At 49.5% G+C, this 26,894-nt stretch overlaps 1 protein-coding gene across 2 annotated transcripts in view; it reads left to right on the top strand.

The window, feature by feature from the left end:
• The window catches only part of NSF (N-ethylmaleimide sensitive factor, vesicle fusing ATPase), a 73,695-nt gene extending 50,115 nt beyond the window's left edge, over window positions 1-23,580 (top strand). The window contains exons 13-21 of one of the 2 annotated variants that reach the window (XM_015651189.1): window positions 1,204-1,299; window positions 1,864-2,020; window positions 3,619-3,752; window positions 5,350-5,416; window positions 5,585-5,664; window positions 14,620-14,754; window positions 15,568-15,681; window positions 21,455-21,510; window positions 22,102-23,580. In XM_015651189.1, the coding sequence (XP_015506675.1) occupies window positions 1,204-1,299; window positions 1,864-2,020; window positions 3,619-3,752; window positions 5,350-5,416; window positions 5,585-5,664; window positions 14,620-14,754; window positions 15,568-15,681; window positions 21,455-21,510; window positions 22,102-22,120 (858 nt within the window). In that variant the 3' untranslated portion in view covers window positions 22,121-23,580. Of the gene's footprint in view, window positions 1-1,203; window positions 1,300-1,863; window positions 2,021-3,618; window positions 3,753-5,349; window positions 5,417-5,584; window positions 5,665-14,619; window positions 14,755-15,567; window positions 15,682-21,454; window positions 21,511-21,901 lie in introns of both variants that reach the window. The other variant, XM_015651190.1, reaches the window with a different exon arrangement.
• The last annotated feature ends 3,314 nt before the right edge of the window (window positions 23,581-26,894 follow it).

Here is a 26,894-nt window from a genome sequence, read left to right as displayed (position 1 = left end):
TGAAAGAGCAGTCCCCTCCTCTGGGCTGGTTTGTGATCCACATCCCACTAATGTATGGATGTGTTTTCCACATGGGAAGTGGCCACGTGTTGTTTTGCTTTTCAAGCACTTTGACATAGTAATTTTGGTAATATTCTTTATTCTGAAGTTGCTTTTAGCTAAATGATGCAGTAAAACACTTTATTCTTTCCTGCAAGTACTGAAAATTTAAAATATACATCATAGGCCTGACCTAGTTTTCAGAAGCACCTGTGAGAAGCAGAAGCACGAATGGAAAATGAAAGGACATTTTCTCCTGAATCATTTAAACTATTGTGATTATCTCTCAAAGTGTGTGTGTGTGAAAAATTAAAACATGAACTCATTAAAGGCTGGGGAGGTAAGAGCCCCCCTGGTTTTAAGTGTACACACAACTTCAGGAATATATGGAGTATTTCAGGTACCTTCACCTCCCTCTGCAGAGAAGTGATCACCTGTACTAAAGATCCCCTCAGGTGTTTATTTGGCAGCCTGTGTTTGTGCTTGGTGGGTGTTTTTGGCAGAAGAGACTCTCATTTCAGCCTCCTCTGGCTGTAGGTGTGTGTTTGGCACAGGAGGATTGGCCAGGCTGCGTTCCTGTGGCTGCTGGTCAGGGGCTGAGTTTGCTGCTGTTCAAGACAAGCACCTTGTCATTGTTTTTATTGTTATTTTTCCTTCCCATACTCAGGTGCACTCTGTTCTTGCAGGTCCCTGTTGGAGGGGAATGTCTGAGACAGTCTTTGAGAGTTAAACACAGTTTATTTGTCTTAGTTCTCAGCTCCAAAGGGTACCTATGTAATCTCAGTAAATTCTAGAAGTTTGAAGTGGGGTGAGATCAGTCCCACACTGGCACCAGTCTGAGCCTCACTGACTCCTGGTTTGCAGCACAGCAGCAGCAAGGATGGGCCAGAGCTTCAGTCTTGTTCTTAGCTGGGGTGGCTTCTCTGAAATGGGGGTCACAGACATCTTCAGCATCACCCAGTGGGGTGGGACAGCTGCCCTGAATGGCTCTGTGGGGCTGGGATGTGGCTCTTGCAGTGGGGACGGCTCCAGGGGTACCCAGAAAATGAACAGAAGCATTTTTCTTACTGACCCAGACCAGGCACAAAGCTGGGGCTGTGGGGGGAAGCTGGAGAGGAGCTGTGTGGTACTGCTGGACCTCAGAGTCCTTTATTGCCTTTCTAGGCCAGCAACAAAGTGGAGGTGGACATGGAGAAGGCAGAGAGCCTGCGTGTGACCAGAGGAGACTTCTTTGCATCCTTGGAGAATGATATCAAACCAGTAAGTGGGCACTGTGGGACTGCAGAACAGTGAGGGGAGGGAGCAGCTTCCTTTGGGATCGCACAGCAGTGGTGCCTCAAGGGCTGGCATGTCCTGTGGGGTGGAAGTGGGGAGCTCTGAGCTCTCTGTGTGCCTGCTGCTGCCCAGAGAGTCACAAAGAGAACTAGAACAGGTAAAGAACAGCTGGGGGTTTCTTCTCCTTGCCATGGATTTCCCTTTTAGGCCACTCGAGTTCCTGGGTGACAGCTTTACCCTGGGCTGTAGGGAGAGGTCCAAGCCTCATTTCTGAGAATTGTCTCCACACAGTGTGGAGTCAGAACCCACTGGCAACTTGCACTGACTAGAACTGGTTGTGAGTGCATATGAAAAGATGTTTCTGAACATGCCTGGTCTCCAGCTGTCTTCAGCCCTCTGAGCTGGAATGCTGTGAGTCACCAGGGGCTGGGACTGTCTCACTTCAGCATCTTCCAGAGCCTTGGAATTTTTGTTTAATTCTTTCATGGTTTTCCTGATGGGATGAAATTTTTTTTTTTTGGTAAAAGAAGTGTTCCCTCTTTTTTACAGGCATTTGGAACCAACCAGGAAGACTATGCCAGCTACATCATGAATGGGATCATTAAGTGGGGGGACCCAGTAACGAGGGTGTTGGATGATGGGGAGCTGCTGGTCCAGCAGACCAAGAACAGTGACCGCACTCCCCTGGTCAGCGTCCTGCTGGAAGGTACAGCTGAGGGCAACACCTGGGAAATGCCCTTCTGGAGACTGCTGCTGGCAGCTGCCCACCTGCTCAGCTCTGACATCCTGCACCTGCAGAGAGAAATGGAATTGGGCTCTTTCAGCTTGCTTGGGTGAAATTGATTTGGATATCAAAACTGTCTCCTCAGCCAGAGGGACTCCTGTGCTTGGAACAGGGGAGAAGGGAATGTACCCAGTTAATAACCAAAATCCCTCAAAATTATTTAAATCTCCTCAAATTTCTTTCAAAATTCTAGGTGAATCCAACAAAATTCCAGAGAAATCCCTCAAAATCCTACAAAATTCCACACAAATCCCACAGAAATACCTCCAAATCTCCTCCAAATCCCACAAAATCCCACAAAAATCCCACAAAATTATTTAAATTTTCTCAAATGGCTGCAAAATTCCAGATGAATCCCACAAAATTCCACAAAAATAACACAAAATTCCACAAAAATCCCACCAAATTATTTCAACCTCCTCAAAATCCCACAAAATTCCACAAAAAGCACACAAAATTGTTTAAATTTCCTGAAAATCCTACAAAATTCCACAGAAATACCACAAAATCGCACAGAAATCACACAAAATTACATAAAATTCCTCAAAACTCCACAAAAATTCCTCAAAATTACACCAGAATTCCTCAAAATTCCATCCATTTCTTCCAAATCTCTTAAAAATCCCACAGAATTCCATTAAAAACTCACAAAATTATTTTTGTGAATAACCTGAGCTTGGCTGGTGTACAGTGGAGATGTCTCTAGCTGAGTCAGTTGTCTAAATCCTCTTTGAAGTCACTGGAGAGCTCATCAGTGCAATTAGCTGAGTTCAAGCAGCTGCATTTAGGTGTCTCTGTCAGTTAAAGGTGGATTTCCCTCTACCCAGACTGTTACTGACTGAAGGAGAGTTTTCAGAGTCTGTGTTACAGTACTGTATTTCAGTGTCTGTGTTACAGGTTTTGGAGGAGAATTTGTTACATTGGAGTAGAATTTGTTATTTATCTTTTCCCTTATTTCTGTCCCAAAGTCCAAAAAGATGGGTTATCACTGTTGCTTGTGGTTCTGTAGCTTTGGAATTAACCCTGAGTAATTCTTTGTGTTAGTGCCCAGCAATTTCTTCTGTCCCTCCAAACTGATTCATGTTGGGTGCATGGATTCAGGTGTCTTTTTGGTCTCTAAATTAATTATTCTGGTGTGAATTCAGGTAACAAATTGTCTTTGCCAGTGTTTCCCTGGTGTTCCTGCTGCTGACTTGTTTGCCAAGGTGCCAGCAGAGATCATACTGAGAACACAAACTCACACATTTTGGTGCTGTAGCTGCTCTTACAGAAAGTCCAATGTCCTCTTTTGTGTCATGGCAAATCATTCTGCATATGCTCAAGTAGTTCCATGAATTGCCTGCATGTGGAGGATTGGGTTGATCCAGGAGTTGGTGTGTTCCTTCTGCAAGCAAGAAAAACACTCCTTTCATACTGCAGATTCCTCTGGATGGAATTCTGAACATACCCTAAGTATCATCCACACAGGATTGTCAGAGCTGTTTTCTCCCTTGTTTATTCCTTGTTTGTCTTTGCTTCAGGTCCCCCCCACAGTGGGAAGACTGCTTTAGCAGCAAAAATAGCAGAAGAATCCAACTTCCCCTTTATCAAGATCTGTTCTCCTGATAAGATGATTGGGTTTTCTGAAACAGCCAAGTGCCAGGCCATGAAGAAGGTACGTGTGTGTCCTCCCATGGCTTGGTGACCACCCAGTTCCGAGTTCTCTTGTGAAGGGAAAGGTGAAATACCTTTGGGACTGTGTATTCTGCTCTCTCTAGGCCTGGAAATCCTGCATGTATTTATTTGTAAAGTTGCATGTATCTCAGAATTGTAGAATAGATTGGGTTGGGGTGGCTCACAGCCCATTTCATTCCACCCCCTGCCATGGCAGGGACACCTTCCACTGTCCCAGGCTGCTCCCAGCCCTGTCCAGCCTGGCCTTGGACACTTCCAGATATTCAGGGGCAGCCCCAGCAGCTCTGGGCACCCTGTGCCAGGGCCTCACTGCCCTCACAGGGAAGAATTCCTTTCTCATACCCCATCTAACCCTGCCCTCTGGCAGTTTGAAGCCATTCCCTCCTGTCCTGTTGCTCCAGACTCTTGTCTCTGTTTTTGTGGCACTGGCATGGGGTGACTGGGGGAGGTTTCAAGGCTCTGTTCTGGTGTGTGGTCCTGGCAAACAGTGCAGGGATGAGCAGGTCTGGAGCTCTGCCTGGGAAGGGGGAGGCAGGAAGGGCTTAGGGCTGCACCTGGGGAGAACAGATCCTGCCTGAGAGGGACTTGGACCTGTTCTGAGGTGGGGTCTTTAGTTAAACAAGAGCTTTAACAACCTGGGGAGCTGGGGAATGTGAACCAATTGAACATTTTCACTTGCTGAAGCAGCCCAGCACTTACTCTTCAGAGGAATGGTACAGAATGGAGCATGAGAACTCAATGTTCCTCTGATCAGATTGGTGCAGGGCTGTAGAGTTCCTGAGGGAAGGAAGGTCCTTAGGAGAAGCAATGAAGGTGCAATTTGTGACTTGGATTCCCAAAGGAGCCTTTGGATTCACTGGAATCAGGATTTGCTGGAGGCAGGGCTGCAGCACCACTGCTGTCCTTAGTGCTGCCTCCTGCTCACAGCCAGAGCTGTGCAGCACACTCTGTGCTGCTCCAGGAGGGGTGACTGGGGCTGAGACCCACACCTGAGCCAGTCCCTTCTCCTGCAGGGTGCTGCTCTGGACAGTACCCAGATCCACACCTGGGCCAGTCCCTTCTCCTGCAGGGTGCTGCTCTGGACAGTACCCAGATCCACACCTGGGCCAGTCCCTTCTCCTGCAGGGTGCTGCTCTGGACAGTACCCAGATCCACACCTGGGCCAGTCCCTTCTCCTGCAGGGTGCTGCTCTGGACAGTACCCAGCATCCAGCCTGAGGAGATCTTCACAGCAGTGTTACAGCTGGGGAGGTTCTGTGTGTGTGTGTTACATTATCAGTATTGACCCAGCTCCAAAAACAGAGGAATGGTGCTGGTTTCTCCCTGGCTCACAGTGAACCTCAGGGCAGCTGCTTGTTGCCAAAGGGGGGGGTAAATGAATAAATAAACTGAATTTGTGGAGATGGCAGTGTTTTATTGCCTGCAGGGAGCCTGATCTCTCATTACCTACCTGTTTCATTCTCAGATTATTCCTCTCAGTGTTGCTGTGTTCAGCTGAACCCACATCAGCAGGCCCAGCTGTGGCTGCTGTAGTCCTGTGGCTGAGGTTTAACACTGAGATATTTTACTGTTTTTCAGATCTTTGATGATGCCTACAAATCCCAGCTCAGCTGTGTTGTTGTGGACGACATTGAGCGACTTTTAGGTGAGTCAGGAGGAGGGTGAGCTGTGCTGGCTGCTGCAGAAATATTGATGTATTTCTGGAAATTACCTGGAACCATTTACTTCTGGAGCATTGAACTGGTTTTGATACAGTGAAGTGGCTTAAATGTTCATCTGCTCTGTGTGCATCAAAGTGCATTTTTCCTTTCAGATTATGTCCCAATTGGACCTCGATTCTCCAATCTGGTGTTGCAGGCCCTTCTGGTGCTGCTGAAGAAAGCCCCTCCCCAGGTAAGGCGGGGATGCTCCTGCAGGAACTGGGACAGTGGGAGCTTTGTGTCTGCCTGAGAGCTGCCAGTGGTATTAATGCTTTTGTCTGAGTCAGCCACGTTAATCCCAGCCTGCTGCTCTTCATTCACTTGGACATTTCTAGGATAACCACAAGGGATTCAGCTTGAAATATCTAATTACTGGGGGCTGAATCTTCTGCAGTTAGTCCTAAAAATACTGACTAAGGAAACCAGTTTAACCTTCACCATGTAAAGCTGAATTGTGCCAGCTGCCTGCCCTCTGAGGAGCTGTTCAGGCCAGATCCAGCCCTGGCTCAGCCACGTGCTCCCTCCCTATTTATAAATCAATTTCTGTGTAATCTGTGATTGTGGTTGTCAGAGGTTTAATTTGTTCTTAACTTGAAATGATGAGGTGTTAATTACAATGACTGAGGGAAGCTTAAGATCTTGTCTCTCGTGCTGATCCTGTCTGTTTGCACTTTGTGGCTCGATGAGATTTAAGAACATCACAAGTGCTGAGGGTTCTGCAGCTCGTGCTGGGTGAGACAGACAGGCAGGGACTCCTTTCTTGTTTGCCATTTTCCTGTCCTTCACTGCCTTTCTGCTCTGTGTGTGAGAGTATCTGCATGAATAAATAACATCATAACAGGAACACCTTGAAAGTTGGTGACAGGAAAAAGCAGAGAAGCAGAGTCTGGGTGAAGTCAGCTTTTTGTCATGTTTAATATCCTGGCACAGGAGTGTGTGCATGAGTGTTGGTTTCATTAAAGAGTTTGGTGAAAAGACCTTTCAAATCCAGGACTTTGAACTAAATTGTAATGCCACAGGCCCCGAGTTCCCCGTGTGACTGTCAGCCTGGGAGAACAAAGATTTTCCCAGTGAGCTTTCTAGGCCACGTGAAATCTGTAACACAACAGCATCCAAGTTTTATCACATGCTTGGAACAGAGCAGCTGCCTGTGTGGAGCAGCACAGCCATTCCTGGTCACATCATCTCCTGCAATCTTGCAGGCTGTTCCACAGTGCCAGGACGTGGCTATTCCCATAAACCAATAGGGAAAATCGAACTTGATTTGGTAAATTTTTCAAAAGAACTTAAAGTATTAAATTGTCCATTTGCCTATTGCATTTTGAGTGTGTGCTGCTGCCCTTTGGGTGGCACCTGGGGCTCCCAGGAGCAGGACAGGCTGGAGCTCACAGATATTTGCAAGTTGTTGCAGAGATTTGTGCTCAGCAGGGTTTGAAGTGCCCTGGGGGCTGGGAGACTCTGCCTTGACAGCCAATATTATGGTGACTTAAGCCATAAATTGTTGGAGGGTAGAGAGTGAGTTTGCTGAGGAAATGTCACTGGTTGATTGATCATGTGGGATTTTTTACCTTTTTTTTTTTCCTAAGTGTCCAGTGTTGGTTTTGTGGGAATCAGGACATGGGGTGAGCTGGGCCCTTTGGGCTGCCCTGCTCTGGCAGTTCTGGGGACAGGATTCTTCCTGGTGTGTTTGTAGTGAGTTCCCTAGGATAGCCATGGCACGTGGGGATCTTGGGTGTTTAAAAACACAAAGCTGTGTGTAAGAAACAGAGCTGTGAAGGAAAAGGCCTTTTCTGCTGTGACAGTTTATTGTAAAAAAGCTTGGATTTGGGTACAGAGACTCTTTGGGGGTTTTGAACTCAAGTGAAGAACCCATGATGGGGATAAACCTGAGGGTTGATCAACACCTTCCAAGTCCCCTCTGAGATTACAAGTTCCCTCGAGGAGCAGTTTCTTTGGAAGGAATGGCTGATCTCAGGGGCTGCTGTAATTTGAGATGCAGATACAGGCTCTGAGTGCATGAGCAGCATCAGTGGTACTGACCTGCATGGGGTCAAAGCACCGTGGATTTCTGTGGGACTGGGTTTTAGCATCATTCCTTGGAAAAATGGGATGTCCTGGGACATCCCTGTGCTGAGGGAAATTCTCAGCAGGATGCTGTGGAGACAATACCTGTTCCCTTTGCTTCAGTGTTTCTCTCATGGAGGGGGCCTGAAATAATGGGCTGATTTTGAGGAATAATGGAATGGCTTGGCTTGGGAGGGACCTCACAGCCCATCTCATTCCTTGAAGAAGGGACACCTTCCATGCCCCAGGCTGCTCCAAACCCTGTCCAGACTGGACACTTCAGGGATCCAGGGACAGCCACAGCTGCTGAGAGCTCCATTCCAGGGCCTCCCTATCATCACAAGGAAGAATTTCCTTCCAATATCCCTCTATTCCTGCCCTCTGGCAGTGGGAAGCCGTTCCCTGTGTCCTGGCACGGCGGATGCAGCGCGGCCGCTCCCACTGCTGTGGCCCAGATTATGAATTCACTGGGGTGTCACATCACTTGCAGGGATATTCTTGATGTGCAAGCAGCTCCCTGCAATCACTGGAGGCTCTGTGAGGAAGAGAAGCGTTTCTGGGATGAAATGTTATTAATTATGCATCGAGGTGCGTGTCTCTGCTGAATTGGTGTAGGAAAGCTGCCTCCCAGGCTCTGCTCTTCTGAGGGAGGCTGGATTATTGGAACGTGCTGTGGGAAGGGCAAACACTTGAAGGTTCTGGTTTTCTTTTGAGAGTAAACACTTTAGACTTTAAATAAACTAGAAACCTCTCTGAGCTTGCTTTAAATTGCCAGTCACAGCTCCTGCTTGTGGTTCCACTCAGCAGTGTTAAATAGTGCTATCTGTTACTGCTGCTTCAAGAGGCCTGAAAACCATTGCATTTTGTTCAGCATCTTTTTTTTAAACCAATTAAAAATCTTTTCTGAAATGCCTTGAAGAGAAGAAAATAAACCATGTTCTCTTGGGTCTTTAATTCAATCAAGTTTGCCTGTGTTGTGCAGGAGCAGGGACTGGGGGATGGAAAGGCTGAAAAGGGCTGTCTCAGCAGGGAGCCGAGCAGGAGAAAAGGACTTTCCTGAGAACTGAGCAGCAGCAGCTCCCAAAGCCGGGGCTGCTTCATCTACATGAGAGTCACACAGGCCTGGAGGCGCTCCCCAGCCCCACCAGGTTCACATGTGCCTCCCTGCTGCTTCCCAACAATCGGCCTGGGCAGGATGGACCCTGGGCATCCCCAGCGGAGCCGGGCTGGGCAGGGTCAGGGAATGTCTGCCTGGGCAAGGTGACATCCAAGGGACATCCTGGGGCTGCCCTGGCACTGCCCCCAGAGCCCCCAGCCCCACTTGCAAAGTGAGATTCGTGTCTGGGGATGTCCTTCCATTGCTCCCAGAGCCCCCAGCCCTTCTTCATGAAGGGAGACCCACTCCTGGGGATGTTCTTTCACTGTTCCCAGAGCCCCCAGCCCCTTCCCTCCAAAGGACAGCCTCTTCTGGTGCTGCCCTTCCACTGCTCCCAAAGCCCCCAGCCCCTTTTCTCACTGGGACACTGGAGGCTTTTGCCAATTGATGAAAGTTTCAGGGAATAATAATGTTTGATGTAATCCCAGATGCATTCCTGATTCCACATCACTTGGTGTGAATTGGAAGCAATTCCAGTCACCAGTGCCTGTATGTGCACAAACCTGGGGAATTATGTTTCTTCCTTGGCATGTGAGGAATTCCCAAGACCCCAAACACAAGGATAAAGGTGTCCTGAGCATCTGGTGGGTGACAGAGGCACCTCAGTGTCACCAGTGCCTGGTTCCAGCACAACTCAGGCTCCCCTTGCCTGGGGCTGGCTGGATTTGCTGAAATTCTGTGGTTGGAGACTCCATGGACGTGTTGAAGCTCCAGCTGCTCACAGCAGAGTCTGTAATTGTGTCATGTTCTAACTCCCTGGGGCAGAGATGTGGTGTCTGTTGGGAAGTGGCTGCTGTGGTAAAAGAATCCATTCTGGAAAATTCAGTTGGTTCAGGTGGCTTCAAGTCCCACAGTTCTGTGCATGAGGACATCCTTCAGCCAGGTAAAATCCCTGTACCAGAGGGGTCAGCTCTTTTGGAAGGCAGGAATGCAGGACACACACCCCTGTCCTGTCCCCCTGTCAGCACAGAGGGCTCTTGGGCTCCAAACTGGGGCACTTTGACTAAAAAAGGACAGGATGAATCCAGGTCTAAGGCTGTGCCTGTGTCTGATATCTGGTGATGAAAGAACTGGGCTGGAACTGTCCTGGTTGTGAATCTGACACTAAATCATCTTAAGCTCCTCCTCCTTCCTTGGTAATTTACTTACATGTTATGTCTGATTTTTGGAAGTTTGGTTTGAATCCTGATTTTCTGTGGGCTGAACACGTGGCACATTGCCTTCACCATGGCTGCTGTAGAAATTAAGGGTGAAAAAAGTGATTTTTTTTGAAACTGGGACCACTTCAGCAGTACCATTTCAGAGCACTTCAGTGTGCTCTGGGATGGCCCTGCTGGAGCAGGGAGTGGCCCCTTCCAGCCTGAGCCATTCTGGGATCCTGTAAAAAGAGTAAATCCCAGTTTCTCCCATGTTGTGTGTCAGTGCAGAGGAGCTGGCTGAGGGCAGCTTTTCCAGTTTGATGGCTTTTCCTGCTGCCTCCATAATTCCTGGAGCAAACAGTGCTGTCCTGGGGTTCTCACTTGTTTGTTGAGCTGCCTGAAAGTTTGAGGAGCTGGAGGGGCTCCTGCCCTGTCAGTGCTGGAGGGTCACTGTGGCTGCTTTCCAGGGGTCAGGTTTAAAGGCAGGGAGCTGAAGGCATGGCTGCTTCTGAGGAAAGCAGGGAAAAATCAGGATCTTTTGGGTGGAGCTGTTAAAAATTTGAAGTACTTTTGCGGAGTAGCCATCTGTTCTGTGGAGCTCCCAAACACGTCAGTGGTTCAGGGACCTGGGAATATTTAACAGAGATATCTAAAAATTGCTCATGGACCTGCCCTTTGGGAACTCATCCTGGTGCTTTTCAACCTTGTTAAGCCTTTCCATTCTTAGCACTGTGCTTGCCTGAGTCCAGCTGAGCTGTTGGTGAGAGCAAACACCCTTTAGTTCAGTTTATCTGATGTTTGATAATTCCTTCTTGTGCTCCCTGGTTTCTGTAGTGACGAGCAGCAGTCTCTCCCTCATCTCCTCTACACCACCTATGATTTTATAAACCTCTCTGTTTTTACCAAGGGTCTATTTAGGGAAGTTATTCCCTATTTCTGACAGTCCCTGGTGCTTTCTGTGACTTCTCCAACTAAACAGAATCATAGAAACATGGAATGGTTTGGGTTGGGAGGGACCTTCAAGCTCATCCAGTGCCACCCCTGCCATGGCAGGGACACCTTCCACTGTCCCAGGCTGCTCCAAGCCCTGTCCAAACTGGCCTTGGGCACTTCCAGGGATCCAGGGGCAGCCCCAGCTGCTCTGGGCAAGCTCTGCCTGATGATTCCATCCTCACAGGGAGGAATTCCATCCCAATGTCCCATCTAACCCTGCCCTCTGCCAGTGTGAATCCATTCCCCCTTGTCCCAAGTCCCTCCCCAGCTCTCCTGGATCCCCTTTAGGCACTGGAAGGGGCTCTAAGGTGTCCCCATTCCCTTCCCTTCTCCAGGTGAACACCCCCAGCTCGGAAATGATGGATTTGAATTTCTATTTGAAATAGGAACAACTCCTGGATTCACATGGCAGAATGATGACCCTGTTTTGCTCTTTTCCCATCCTAAATCTGTCCCCCTGGTCACACTCAGAGTGAGATTAGGCTGGTGTTCCCACAGAATTCCCACAGGGAGCGATGCCAGTGGTTTTCCTCAGTGGTCACAGGGCTTTAGAGACCTCTGTGTGTGTGCAGCAATCGCCCACTGCCCTGATGGGCTTGGTCCAGCTGACTCAGTGTGGCACTGGCAGGGCTGGTCCTTTAGGGAATGTTTGCTGGATGAGTCCAGAGCGTGGGCAGCTTTCCTGGGAGGAGGAATGTGTCATCTGGGCTCCAGCAGCTGAGAAGGAAAGGCCAAGAATGAGATCAGTCATGGACACCTGAAGTACCAGGAGGTGAAACTTCCCTCACTGGTGACATTCCTGTGCTGCCTGTGTCCTTTCCTGATGAAACTCCAAGCTAAATTCCATTTTTATTGTAATCAGGCACAGAGTTCATTAATATATGAGGGCAGCATGCCTCAGGCAGTCACTCTGAGGTAGTTATCCCCTTGATTGATGCCTGATCAGTGTGCCAGGCACTGCACACATGCTGGGAGCTATATTTGGGGAACAGACACTGCCTGGGTGCAGCTGAGCAGTTTTTTCCTTCTAAAATGCTCATAGTTCATGGGAAACTGTTATTAACACAGCCCCTTGCCCAAGCTGTTCAGGATTTTGAGAGTTCCATACAGTAATAAGCAAGTTTTTAGGAGAACACTTGTGAAGCAGGTGGGTCTGGGTGGTAGAGCACTTTCAGGAGGGGTTGTTCTGTGTTTTGGAGGTCTCAGTTCTGGTCAGGAGTCTGTCCTTGGCTTCCTCTGTGCCCTGGTACCTCAGGTGTGTAGCAGTGAAACTGTTTGGGGTGTCTGGTGTGGGTCTGGCTGGTTGTTCCTTGGCTAAGGGAGCAGGAATTCTCCTTGCAGGGTTGTGCCCTTTGCTGAGTTACAGGGTCTGCAGCATCAGCACCATGGGAGGAACCAGAGCTCCCTGAGGACAGGGTGGTGAGGAAATGCAGAGCAAATGAAAGCAAAGGCAGAGCTGAGATGAAATGTTCCCAGTCAGTTCTGCTGATAATCCCTGAGTGCTCCTGGAGCATTCTGCTGCCCTGCCAGGGGCATCTCAGCAGGCTGAAGGCACCTCTGAGCCCTGTCCTCAGGAGAAAATGTCTCAGTTTGTGCCACATGGGCTCAGGAGCAGGGCATGGTTCAGGTGTTCTGGAGACTCATCTCACACAGCTTCCAGGCCAGTGTTTACACCCTGTTTTACCAACCCTTTCCATAGTGGAAAGCTGCTGGAATTGTGTCTTTGTGCAGGCAGAAAGCTTTTCTGCTGCTGAGCATCACTTAATCCTCTTGGTCTGTGCAGTGCTTTAGCTGGAAATCTCTGGGTGTCCCTGTCCATGGGGAACAAGATGGTTTTAGGGTCCCTTCCAACCCAAACCATTCCATGGTTCCATGGAAATGGGCACCAGATGGGGCTTCCTGAGTTCCTGTGGGAGTGAGGATCAAACTCCATTCACCTTCTCTCCACTGGGTGTGTTGGGTTTTCATCTTTGCCAGCCAGATCTTCCTGATTTGGCTCAAACTTGTAAAGTGCTGTAATATTCTCCTGGCCTTGCTGGACCATCAAAAAGGAAATGAATCCTGTGCAGTTGTAAAGCTGTGGAGGATGTGGTGGGAGCAGCACCTGTGGAATGGGGCAGAAATACCTTGGAATGGCTGTGCTGCTGCTTCCTGAGGACACTGTGCCCTTCCCCAGGTGACCTGCAGGCAGTGTTGGACCCTCAGCCCTAAAACATCACTTTAACTGCTTCCACTGCAGTTCTACACCAGCATTTTCAGTTCAGGAATTGGCTGTTTTTCCCCATTTTCCCTTTTCCAAAGAGGTGGCTGAGTGGTGCTGTGGTGCCCCCTGAGAATGGGGATTCACACAGGAGGGGCAGCACAGTGTCCCCAGCAGAGCCCTGTGTGACACTGGTGACCTGGGACCTGACAGATGTTCCTGCTTTTTGCTCTCTTGGACTAAAACCAAACTTGGAGTGAACACCTGAGTTTATTCCCAGTTCAGGATCTTTCTCAGTGTCCAACACCTGGGGCAGGAGCAGAATCTGCTCAGTGAGTGCAGGGGAAGAACACACCCTGTGAAGATGCACTGTGCATCAAAGATGTCTTTAAATAGCTTTTCATCCTCTGTCAAGGGAATGCAAAGCAGTTACAGGATTTGTTCTGGGAGTAGTTTTCAGGGTTTTGTTTTGTTTTTAAAATGATGAAGTTCTGCGTCATGAAGTTGAAATATAGAACTTGAACAGAAGCACAGAATATTCTGAGTGGGAAGGGACTCCCAAGGATCCTCAAATCCAGCTCCTGGCCTTGCACAGACACCCCAAAATCCAGCCTGTTCATCCCTGGAGCTCTGTCCAAGCTCTCCTGGAGCTCTGGCAGCCTCAGGACCATTCCCTGGGGAGCCTGGGCAGTGCCAGCACCTCTGGGTGGGCACTGGACATTCCCTTCACTCTTGGAGCCTCAGCCACACTTCTTGTACAGTAAATAAAAGACTTGTCAAAGGACCTCCTGGGCCAGCCAGGCCCCTCCCAGCCCATGGGCTCCCTGTGAACTGGGACAGAAAAGGGACTGATGGTCCTTCCTGACAGTCCCAGCAGCTCCTTCCATCAGCCAGTACTGATCAGTGTCCAAACCCTGCACAGGGAAATTCAAATAGCAGTGGAAAGGGCTGTGCAAGGTCAACAAACAGCAGTGGATCTGCATTTGCAGCTGATGTTTTCCACAACTTGCTCTGTTATTCATAAACCCTGTTATTGCCTGGGCTGGATCAGGGTTGCTCTGTGCACTCTGGATTGGGAATTGGAGGCTGCTGGAGTGGGACTGTCCTGTACAGTGGCAGGGGGAACTCAGGGGACTCACAGCAGCCTCTGCTCAAAAGCCTGAGCTGGAAATCCACTGGAACTGCCTGTGCAGGAGCAGGGAATTCACTGTACCCACAGATTCCTAAAGACAGGCTGTTCCCTCGAGAAGTCATTTGTAATTCAGCTTTTGGGAGTGGGAGTTTGCTCAGGCTTTTAAATTTAATGAGGATCCAGCTATTTATAATGATGGGTTCAGAAGGAGCTGGGAGTGTGGTGGGGCTTTGTGAACCACAATTCTTGGACCCTGTTGGTGGCATTGCTCCGAGAGCTGATCCCGGTCTCCTGTGGCTGCTGTTGGCAACTTCAATTACTGACAGATTTAATCCTATTAATTTTGTTTGAAGTGGGTTTTTAAATGGCTATTTCCTATTTATCATTTGTAGTTAGCTGAACCTTCCCTAGGCTGGTTCTCTGCAGTTTTTCCTTCCCTGACTCTCGCTCCCTTGCCTGGACAGGGCCGCAAGCTCCTGATCATCGGCACCACGAGCCGCAAGGACGTCCTGCAGGAGATGGAGATGCTGAATGCCTTCAGCACCACCATCCATGTGCCCAACATTGCCACAGGGGAGCAGCTCATGGAGGCTTTAGAGGTGAGGAAAAGTTGAAGGATGACAAAAGACTCAAAATTTGCTGGAAATGAGGGATTTTGCAGTAGCTGTGTCTGGCAACACCATCCCACTTGACATTATGTCATAACATAGCAGTTCTGAGGCTTTTCAGTTTGCTTTTTCATGAATTAAATTAAGGCAAAATTAGAGAACAGTAGGTCTGGGGAAAGGTTTGTGGTCTGGACTGAAACATTGCAAGGGCATGGAAGTGGGTAATGAATATAATTGGGACACTTAAACTGAGTGTGCCCGGAGGGTGCTGAGCTCTGCTGAATTGGAACAGCATCAACTGCTGGTGTTTAGTGCTGAGGAATGAAAAGTTCCTTATAAATTCCTGCCTTCAGTGTCTCCTTATTTTGTGCCCTAGTGGGAGTTGTAGTGAGTACTGAAGGCTGTTAAAATAAACTGAACAGGCAAATCTTGGGTGCCATTGGCAAACTTGTCCCCGTGGTGGTGTCACCAAAGCCTGAGAGACACAGACACTTCTGCAGCAGGTGTGGGGACTTCCTGTGGTTTGACCCATTGTTTCCTTGTACACCCTGATCTGGAGAGGACCTGGAGTGCAGCATTAAAGCACAGCACTAACTGTTGGATAAGGGATATTAGGGAAGAAAACATTAGGGAATTTAAGAATGTTTTTGTTCGTGTGTTGCCTTGTCTAAGATACATTGCAACAAATTTTCCTTCTCAGCTGGTAAATGGTTCTAGCTTCCATTCCCTTTCTCCCAAGGTAGGTACCATTATTCCTACTCTCAGTCTCCTGTTGTTGATTTTTTAAAATGATTTCCCCCCCAGCTCCTGGGTAACTTCAAAGACAAGGAGCGCAGCACGATTGCACAGAACGTCAAAGGGAAACCTGTCTGGATTGGGATCAAGAAGCTGCTGATGCTGATAGAAATGTCCTTACAGGTAGGAATGGTTCTGGGGAGGAAGGACTGGGGTCCTAGAGCAGTCCTGGAGGTTTCCTTCTCTGCAGACCCCTGCTGTTGGTGGGAGCCTTTGCATTGGTTTAATTGGGAAAAGAGCTGCAGTGAGGGGAAGTTTTCAAAACAAAGAAATCACCACATCTTGGTCCACAGAGATCTTTAAATCCCCCCATGCCCATGGGCTGTTCAGAGCTGCACTTCAGAGCATCTGGCTACGGGAGGGGTTGGATTAACTCACCTTTCATGGAATTTCTTCTCTCCACCCAGCATGTTAAGATTGCAGATAGCAATCACCTCAGGTTTTTTTTTAAAGAAGAAGGTGCCTGTGCAGGTGTATGTGCTCTTTCCCTGAAGAAGATAAATCTGTCAGGCTGTTCAGCTGCTCTTCTCTTTATTTTCCACTTTCAGCACTTTAAAGAAAATAATTGCAGAGGGTAGAACTATGCAGCTCTGAGCCCTCCCCCGCAGCAGCACCCATGCCTGGAGCCAGCCAAGCAAGCTCGTGCTCATGCTGACACGGGCTGAGGGTGCAGCCCTAATCCTCCCCTGACATCCCAGTGCTCCCCCAGCCCCCCCTCTGCTCACATCAAATGGATTTAGTGCAGCTGAGTGAACTGTCCTCAGATCTTCCTTGCAGAGGCAGGACAGAAGTGAAGAGACTTGTAGTTCAGAGCAGACGAGTCGTGTACCCCTCTGTTCACTCCTCACAATTCTGTTAAAACTTGCTCAGTGCTAAGGATATGCTCTGACTGGATGTCACCTCAGGGAATAAAGTCATTTATCTAGATTACTTTTTCCTCTTCTTCCTTGGCTTTTAATTCCATACCTACAGGCAAGTCAGTAAGTCATTGCTTGCATGTATTAAATGTATTTAAGGGCTGCTGGCCTTCGGGGACTGCCGGGCTCACATTCCCTGAGCCCTGACAGTGGGTCCCTATTCCTGACACAGGCCATGTTCTTGTGCTGCTTTCTCCTCAAGTGCTGGCTGTTTGCAGAGCTGAAGGTGGAGGTTCTGTGAATCACAGGCAGTTGGGAGATGGGTGGGAATGCTGACCCCAGCCCTGTTCTCAGCATGGCCCTTGTGCCTGTTCTGCTCCTGGGGTGCAGTTCTGGGCACCACAACATCATAGAGATAGAAGGGGATTTGAGAGTGCCCAAAGGAGGGACCTGAAGATGGTGAAGGGTGTAGAGGTGAAGCCATAGGAGGAGCAGCTGAGGTCACTTGTTCATCTGGAGCAGGGGGGGCTGAGGGCAGAGCTCACTGGGGCTGCAGCTCCTCCCCAGGGGCAGCTCCAATCTCTGGGACAGGGACAGGACCCAGGGAATGGCTGGAGCTGGGCCAGGGGGGTTTAGGTTGGATCTCAGGGCAAGGTTCTTCCCCCAGAGGTGCTGGCACTGCCCAGGCTCCCCAGGGAATGGTCCCAGCCCGAGGGAGCTCCAGGAGCCTTTGGACAGAGCTCCAGGGATGAACAGGCTGGGATTGTTGGGTGTCTGTGCAGGGCAGGGGCTGGGCTGGATAATCCCTGAGGGTCCTTTCCCACTGAGGATGTTCCATGATTCTGTGAGCAGTGACACTGTTGACACAGAGTCCTCACTCTGCCCGAGGCTGTGCAAAGTGCCCTTGGGTGTTAATTACTTTCAGCAGGTCATTGTTGTGTAGGTGAGTCCAGGACCAGCCAGGCTGGGGCTGTGCCCTTTCTCACACACACTGAACATCAAACATGGACTGCTGCCACTGTCCCTGGAGCCACTGAGGGTGTCCCTGTGCAGAGGTTCTGCATTCAGGTGGTTGTGTAATAGCAGAGGTAACAGCATATGGCAGCTAAATATGAACCAGCTCTGTTCCAAAAGGTCTGAGGTGTTTCCATGACTCCATCTGTTGAACTGCTATAAATACAGGAGAGCAGTGCAGGCTCTCAGGGAACAGAGCTGGGATCTGAGGGCACTGGAACCCACAGTGAGCTGGGATCTGAGGGCACTGGAACCCACAGTGAGCTGGGATCTGAGGGCACTGGAACCCACAGTGAGCTGGGATCTGCCAGGCTCTTACACGAAAGCACAATTGCACCAGATAAGAGGTCCAGCACTGGATATTGTTTTCACTGAGTTGTACCACAGCTTTTTAGAAGATTTCAGTCTGAAATCACTTAAGAATTCCAAATGATGGATGAAATTTCTCAGAACTCAACTGATTGATGCCAAGTGACTGAATTCTTTATAAAAAATGTGCCCATAATGTCTTCCTCTGAATATAATGGTGGATTTTGTTTTGTTAAAGCAGTGACCCCACTCTCTGCTCTCAGCAGGGATTCCTGAACTGGTCAAATGACTTCCAGTGTGTTTCAAACCAAAGTCACACTGAACCAGACCCTCAATATCAAAATCCTTTCTTGGGATAACTGAACTGCTCAGGTGTCCTGGGTGAATTGTCACCTTGTTTATGAGCTGTGTAACCCCACACTTTCTGGCAGCCTAATTTCCCCAAACTCTGTTATTGCTTTTCTTGGCTTTCTTTAATGTCCAGTTGCTTGTGTTTTGTGTCACATACTTTAATTATTTGTGTACACTGAGTATTCTGGAATGATTCTCTTCTTGTTCAAATGAAGCCTTTGATCCCTGGATGCACTCAGAATTTGCCATGTGAATCCACAAGTGTTTGCAGTGCCTTGGCTGCAGTACAGGGCCACCTCCAGTGCTCTTGGGTCCCACACTGGCTGCACCCTGCCCTGGGTACTGCTGGATACTCTCTCCATGGCTGGGGGCTGCTTCCTCCTGCTTCCTCTCCCTGCCTGTGTTGCTCTCAGACCTTGCTGGCAGCACTCCCAAAGCCAAGGTCTCTCTCCTGAGCCTGGATGAGTCAGGCAATGTTCCAGAAAGCCCCTTCTGGCACCTCCAGGGTTTCCTGGTTTGGTAATGTGTGTTTGGTGTAAATAAAGCTTAATCAGCATAAACAAAACTTAATCTGAGCTGCTTGTCTTTAATGTATCTTAACTTTTATGGGAACTTACTTTGAAAGATCACCATATGATATTACCTGCTGTATTTTAAACCAAACTCTGTACCTGGACATGCTGAGGCTTTGGGGTTCATGGCAGGTTTTCAGGAGCTCTGGGGGCTTGTCACACCTTGGTGGAGGATCTCCTTCTCTGGACTGGAGATTAACAGCCTCCCTTCAGTTCCTTTGTTTCTTGAGGGGTCCTGGATGTCCTGGGGATGCTGCAGTACCCAGGAATGAACATCCAAGTTCTTGTCACCTCTGTGAGCTCTGTCACAGGGTCAGTCCCACGCTGCTGTTCCAGAAAATCTTCCCCCCAGTTTGGCAGCAGCAATTCCTGTTTCACAGAGAACCAGAGGGTGTGTCCAGAGTCCTGAACCTGCTTCCTCTGTGCTCCACTGACCCCTCTTCTGCTCCTTCCCAGGCAGAGCAGCCTCTGGGGTTTGTGCCTGCATTTTTAATAAGCAATTTGATCAAGTCTGGGTCTTTGTGACCTTTCAGCTGCCAGCTGTGGTCTTTAGGACAAGGTGCTGTGTGTGCAGGTCCTGTGCAGGTTATGGACACAGGTCCATGGACACCCTTTGGATGGGCAGGACTGGGGACCCTTTGCCAGGTGAGGTCTCATGCTGGGTCTGGTGGTGTGGATTGAACCTGTGGATGCCCCCAGAGGAAGGGGATGTCCATGAAATCAGAGTTCTGGGTTCACATACTCCTGTGCCAGGTGCCTTCAGCCTTTCTGACAGAAGCACAGAGTCTCTGAGGTGGGGAGAGCCCCCAGGTGCTCCCTCAGCACTGCCAGGGGCACCACTGACCATGTCCCCAAGTGCCACATCCCCCACAGAAATGGGAGACTGGCACAGGTGAGCTTTTCCTTGTAGCCAGGTGACAACTGGGAGAGGTTGTGGAGCAGGTTTAGGCTGGAGGGACCCTGCAGACAGCCTCTCTCTGGTCTCCTGTTTGGTGCTGCCACAGAACCAAACACTCTGCTGGGGGGTTCACCTTTCTTCTCCTCCTGGACCCTGACTATTGCCAGTGTTCTTTGCTGCTTAAACCCTAAATTAAATGCTCAGTGAGCCTCAGTAAGTTCCTCTAAATCTTCTTGTTTCAGTGAATTTATTTTTCTGATCTAAAAGTAGCTCAGCAGCTGGTACTGAGGAACTGGCCTTGCTCTCCTATCTCACAGCCATGGGAAGTTTTACATTTTTAGGCTTTTCTTAGCACAAAGGAGAAATTCTTGCTGACTCTTTCTCCCCCACATTGCTGGGGATGCTGTTGTTGGTTTAGGATTTATTTTCTTCTGAGCTGTTTTTGAGGGCATTTGTGTTGCCCTCTGTTGCAGCAGTCAGAATTTTAAATAGATGGCTTCTTCACATCTGGGATGGGAAGAAATTTTCCTTTAGGGATGTAAACTGGAAGTGATGATGTGATGATTGATGGGATGTGATGTGATGTGATGTGATGTGATGTGATGTGATGTGATGTGATGTGATGTGATGTGATGGAGGAGTTCCACACCCACGTTTGGTCTCACTGGTGGGAGGCCAGGGCACAGGCTGACACTGCTTCCCCACTCCAAGGATGAGGGCCAGTTTTATGTTTTAAGTAGAGGCTTGCCTGTGCATTGCCAGGGGGGTGATGGAGCTGGGAATCTCACACCAGGAGACTTCACAGTTCCATGTACTGGGTGTTCCCAGAGTCAATCCCCTGTATTGTCACAGTGTGCTGAAGATACAGGTCAGTGATGGAATTTGCAGAGGGAACACAAGTTGGAGTTTATAGGGTACAAGAACTATTGGAATACAAGACCAAGATTCTGAGAACCAACTGATTTCCAACTGTTAATAATCCTCACTCACTGTATTTTGGTGCAAATCTAGGAAAGATTTCCCTGGAGTAATTTCATGAGAGGATCAGCAATCCTGTGCACCAGCACAGGGACCTGATCCAGCTCAGCTGGTGTCCTCCAGCAGCAGCTTGGCTGTCTCCTGAGCAGTCCTTCCCTGCTGTCCCTGTCCCCATCCCTGTTGTCCCTGTCCTGGGGGAGGCAGGGCTGCTCCCTGGGGGCTGTTCCTGCTTGATGGATCTGGCTCAGGTTTGTGCTGGCCCTGCCCTGCCCTGCTGCTGCTGCAGCTCTGGGGGAACAGGAGCACTGGGAACATTTCTCCTGTTTAATTTGCTGCCCCAGTTCTGGGAAGGGGTGGATGGAAGCAGACTTGGAGTGGGGCTGGCTGGAACTGGCAGCAGGCTGTGGGTGTGAGGTGCCATGGAAACAGTGCCTGTGTGTGCTCCCATCTCCTGCCCTGTGGGCACTCACAGCTTGTGCCAGTCACCTTTTCTGGTGCTGCAGAGCTGTGCCTGCCCTGGCAGCTCCAGAACTCCTGCACAGCCAGGCTGGGCCCTGCTCAGGCCAGTGTTCAGGCAGAGCAAACACAGCTCCAGCAGCCTCTGTGGGGCCAGTTCTGCTCTCTGTGGTCAGGAACAGGACCTGGGGAATGGCTGGAGATCAGGAAAGGTTCTTTCCACAGAAGGTGCTGGCACTGCCCAGGCTCCCCAGAGAGCCCTGAGGCTGCCAGAGCTCCAGGAGCTCTCAGGGATGCACAAGGTGGGATTGTTGAGGTGTCTGTGCAGGGCCAGGGGTTGGACTCCATGATCCTTGTGGGTCCTGTCCAACCCAAGACATTCCATTTATTCTGTGATTTGCTTTTTGGCTGCTTGAAGGATTCCCTGGCACTAATGGGGATCTGTTTTGTTTGGTGTTTAGATGGATCCTGAGTATCGGGTGAAAAAGTTCTTGGCTCTCCTGAGAGAAGAAGGAACGTAAGTACTTTTATTTTAAAGCAGTGTTTAAATTCTCTTTTCTGCTGAGAAATGAGATGCTCTGAGGGGAACCTGCAGTGGGATATATCTGCTCTGATTGTTGGCCCCTCTGTATTGTCAGAGCTGTATCAGATCAGTTCTTTGAGCAGTTTGGGAGGGGGGAGGTCCTGAAGGTTTGGGAACCTGCATGCCTGAATTCTCTGCTTTTCTGAATTTACCCTTGACTTTTAAAGTGTCCATGAGATACTGGGCCAAAATTTACCTTTCTTTAACTAAAATAAATCAAAAGAGATTCTGCTTGAGTTAAAATCCAGCTGTTTATCTGAAATCTGGAATTCTGGTTTCTTGTGTCTCCTGTCTGAGAGAAGGATGTCCTACTCTTTCCCCATAGGTGCCACAGGGATTAGTTGAGCCCAGTGGGACAGTGGCATCTCCTAGAGAATGACTTTCTAATACATGTAGGGCAGTACCTGTGCTGGGGAAACTCACACCACTATCTATCCTGGCTACATGTGAGTGGGTTCCAGTGTGTGCTTGATGCTTTATACATGTGCATGATGCTTTCCTGATGGATTTGGCTTCTTTTGCAAGAGTCCCTACCCTAGACTGAAGGTGGACCAAAGTGCAAGATCAACAGCTGGAAAAGTGACCAACCTGGAGAACAAACACTGGGATCTTTACTCTTCTGTGCTCAACACACTGGACAAAGTGAAATGCTCCCCTGATCCCCAGAGCCCCATGTGGAACCTGCATGTGTAGTGCAATACAGTATCTTTATTCTTTGTCTTTGATATTCTGATGTCATGTGGAAGTGTCTCCTAGAACACCGTGCTTCTGTCTCTGTGCAGCCAGGCTGTGTTTTGGGGTGAGCAGGGAATGTCCTGTGAGGTTTGGGGCTGACCCTCACCTGAATCCAGCATTCCTGCAGTAGGAAAGAGATCCTGGCTTCCAATAAACCTTCCACTCTGCTGGAGGGATGTCAGAGCACTGCTGTGTCTGACCCTGGGCAGGTGAAGGATTTCTTGTGGTGTCACCCCACCCCTCACTGAACTCTGAGCCAGACCCACACCCCACAGACAGTGCCCATGGAGTCCAGCTCCAGGAGTGCCTGGATGCTGCACCCACTTTATTTATGTCCAGGTATTTTGGGGCCTGATGGGACACTGCTGGTGGCACTGGGGACTGGAAGAGGGCAGGAAAGTGTTGATCAGAGTAGAGGAAATTTCCAAATCCAGTATTTAAGGCATCAAATCTTGTTGTTAATTCAACAACAATTTTAGGGATGCTAGTTCCAACCTCCAGCTCTTCCTGAGTTCCTGTAGTTGGCAGCTTTGGTATCCTCCAGGCTCATTTTTATCCCTTTCTCCTGCCATGTTACCAAAGGTTGAGATTGCTCCTTAGAGACAGAGGAGACCAAGCTCTGCAGGTGCACGAGATGTGTATTGCCATGTTTTTGCACTGAAATAAAGGAATGTATCAAACCTTGCTCTGCACTCCTTCCCTGGTCCTGTGGCCTCAGGGAGATGCTGTCGCTGGCGGTCTGAGGCTGCTCCCCCTGGGCTCCAGTCCTTCCATAAGGTTCCTGGAACATACCTCAGTGTGGTGGGGCATGAAATCAAAGCCATTTAGCAGATCTTAGCCAGTGTAGCTTCCTAAACTTGACCAGACCCACTGTAAGGGCTAGCAGTGGTATCCAGAGGGGAGTTCCCAGGGAAGGAGGGTGCCCCACGTCCTTCCAGGCCGAGGTGGAGGTCCTGTTGTCCTCAGTGTGCTCACAGCAGTTGGAGTGTTTCAGCCACTCCACTCTGCTCCTCTGGCAGTGCTGTTGTGTTGTGATGCTGTTGTGAGTCCCAGTGGTGGTTCCCTCTCATTTTGTGTATGATCTTGTGAATTTATTTGTTCCTCCCTTCCCTCTGCCAGTCTGAGTGACAGCAGCACACAGTAACTTATATTTCAGAGTAAATGATGTAAACCTTATCGTGTCTGTGTCCAGAACTATATTGATGAATAAATATCTGGTTTAATTGCACATTCAATGGATTCAATAAAAAGCACAACTCCTTGTGATGACCTGGGTGCCATCTGTGTGTGGTGCTGGTGTGTGTGAGGAGCAGAGCTGTTCCTGGGCTGCTCAGTGTGTGCCTGAGTGTGGAGGGGTTGAATTTACCCCAGCCTGAAGAGCCTAAATTGTTACAGAAGTTAATGAGAGGACTCTGCTCCAGCCCATTCTGGAGCTGTGTGGGCCCTGCAGTGCTGAGCAGGCCCCATGTGTGTCTGTGTGTGTGGGGTTATCCCACACCTGGGGAGGGCTGCAGAACCAGGGAGTGCTGGGTGTGACACCTGGCCCACTCCAACCTCTGTTCCAGGATCTCCATCTGAGATGTTTCCTGCAGGTGGCACAAGGGCAGCACCTTCCCAGCACCTGTGTGTTCTCTATGGCTCCTTCTGGCAGATTGGCTTTAAATCTGTAATAAACAGACAATATTGCTTTTGATGTAAGGGCCAAATGCTTCACCCCCTTCCTTACCCTGTTTCATCTTGAACTTTGCAGAAGTGTGTCCCTGAAATGGAGCTGGGGCAGATTTGAGGGTTTTGGGGGCACTGTGTGGGGTGGGGGAAGGTTTGGGGCAGGTGGGCAGACAGGGAAAGCTTCACCCCCAGAGCTGGGGAGTCCAGAACCCTCCATGGGCCAGGTTCTCTGGTTAGGTAGGACATGTCAGACACCCTGTCCATCCATGTGGATCCATGGGATAGTTTTGTGTGTAATTTGGGGATCAGGGCAAGAATACTGAGTGATTCTATATTTATTTTGCCCTTCAGACAGGTACATTTGAGAGCAGTGCAGTGGAAAATCGTGTGCACTTAAAAGCATTGCTAATGCAAGGAGGATGCTGCAGAAACACCCACAGAATTATTCATGGACAGGAGAAGATGTTTTTATATGGGAAAATTTGGACCTTGGTCTGTCCAAAGCACTGGGAGGTGATTCAGAGACAGCCTGTGAGTACATGTGGGGAGTCTACAAAGTCTGAAACCTGTTTTGATACTTTTCTTTATTTCATCTTCTGGCTCTGCACAAGTCCCTGGCAGGAGGGGACAGCCAGGAGGGGTCAGGCTCTGCTCCCAGGAACAGGGACAGGAGCAGAGGGAACAGCCCCAGGCTGGGCCAGGAGAGGTTTAGATGGAATATCAGGGAAAGTTTATTTGTGAACAGCTGTGCAGCCCTGGCTGCCCAGGGCAAGGGTGGAGTCCCCATCCCTGGAGGGGTTTAAAAGCCATGTGGATGTGGCACTTGGGGACAGGGGTCAGTGGTGGCCTCAGCAGTGCTGGGAATGGTTGGACTCAATGATCTGAAAGGTTTTTTCCAACCTTGAGGGTTCCATGATTCTGTGCTGAATCTCAGTTGTGCACACTGTGTCCTGGCACTCCCTGAATCAAAATCTCAGCATTCAGCTGTAAAATCTCTTCCTTTTGCCATCATTGTCTTGATTCCTATAACAGATACCCCTGCCCATGCCAGGGAGTTGGAACTATGTGACCCTTAAGGCCCTTTCCAACCTAAACCATTCTGGGATTCCCTGAATCCTGTGGCTGTCCCTGTCCATGAGCAGCTGGGTCATGACCCACTGCTCTGTAGCTGTTCAGCAGGACCCTCAGAGCCAAACCACACAAGCTGGCAAGTGCATATTTTTGAATTTTTACCTTTTCTTTAATGATGTACCACAAAAAATGGAAGTTGAAATATATTTTTCTCCAAATATATATATTTATATAATATATAATCTTAGTTAACTCAAGTATATACATTGTATAATAAATAATGCTTATAAAAAGAGACATTTTCTGAATATAAAATAAAAAAAAATCGACCTCTACAACTTTATACAAAACTTTGGATACAGCAGATTGATGGAAAAAGATCTTCCATTCAGTGCTAGAATACCTGGCTACAGTAAAATAATTACAAGGCAATAAATGTTCTATTTAATATTAAATACCTTTTCTTGATTAAAAAACAAACAAACAAAGAAGGGATTTTGTTTAAAGTTGGGTACTGGGAGTCTTTCCAGACGTGGGATTTAATATATACTTTAAATAGATGCATATCAGAGGACGGTGTGGCTCTGGCTGGGGAGGCTTCTGGAGCTCTCTGGGATTTTAATTTTTGGGAGCAAAGGCTCCTGTGAAGGAGGGTCTGGAGCTCGTCCTGGTGCTCTGCATGGGAGGGATCTGGGGTTCTGCTCTGCCTGAGCCCCTCCCGAGCTCCCTGCCAGGGGTCTCTCACCCCTTTATTGCTCTGTGCAGCTCCAGGGGCTGCTCATTCCCAGGAAAAGAGAGAGTGGAGCAGCAGGCACAGCCCAAGTGGCCACCATTCCCTGGAATTCACTGGCTGGGGTGTGTTTGAACGTGGCTGTCGGTCCTGGAGCCCACCAGGACAGAGGGAGTATTTATTTTTTCATTTCACTGGTCAGTACTCCTGGAGGAGGCAAACCCAGGGAGAGGGGATGTGCTCAGGGATGGGGGCACAGCCTGGGGAGCAGGGGGGGGACAAACACTGGGATGGGCCAGGGGATGTGGGGGAGCCCAGACCCCTGCACAGAGCTGGGGGGATTTCCTGGATGATTGCTGACAGCTCAGTAAATCCCATGGAGGGGAAGGGTCTGCCTGGCATTGTGCTCTGGGACCACAACTGTCTGGTGGGAAGGCTGACAAGGAGGCTGGGACAGAGATTTCCTCTCTTCCTGGCATCTCTCATGTTCAGAGCTGGTGCAGCAGCTCACCTGGCAGGTAACCCATCCCCAGAGAGATCCTGAGCTCCCTCTGGGGTGTAGAGTCACGTTAGGGAATGCTGAGTCAATTGGTGCTGCCCCGACCCTTAGGATCTGCACGGTGGGGAGCTGGCTGGGACGATGCTGTCCCCTGGATGAGGTGGCAGCAGTGCCCTGCTCTGGTCCTGGGCCAGGTGCCAGAGGGTCAGCTCTGGGCTCTGCCTTCCTGACATCCTCCTTGGGAGATTATGGGAGATGTGGGGAGCCGAGAGGGCAGAGGGGAGGGGGAAGGAGAGACCACCCGTGGGCTCTGATTGTGTGCTCAGACAGGTTTGGTTCCCCAGCATCACCTCGGAGCAGGAAGGAGGGAGCTGGGCTGGTGTGGGGGCTCCTTTCCTCTCCCCACTGCATCTGCTGAGAGCAGGACAGCAGCAGCTGGGGGAGCTTTCACTGGGAAAAATCCATTTCCACCTGAACCCCCGAGCTGGTTCTGCAGGGGCTGGACCAGAGCTGGGAGCTTGGGGGCTGCTGTGGCAGCAGCTCTGCCTCGTGTGGCTGTGTCTCACCGGGACTCAGCTGTCCCTGGTCTCTGCTGTCCCCAGACAGCCTGTCCTG

This window comes from Parus major, chromosome 27 (assembly GCF_001522545.3).
Source record: "Parus major isolate Abel chromosome 27, Parus_major1.1, whole genome shotgun sequence".
In the NCBI taxonomy this organism is placed as follows: domain Eukaryota; kingdom Metazoa; phylum Chordata; class Aves; order Passeriformes; family Paridae; genus Parus; species Parus major.
Note: the sequence above shows the minus strand (reverse complement) of the source record. Positions and strands in the feature narration are given on the sequence as shown.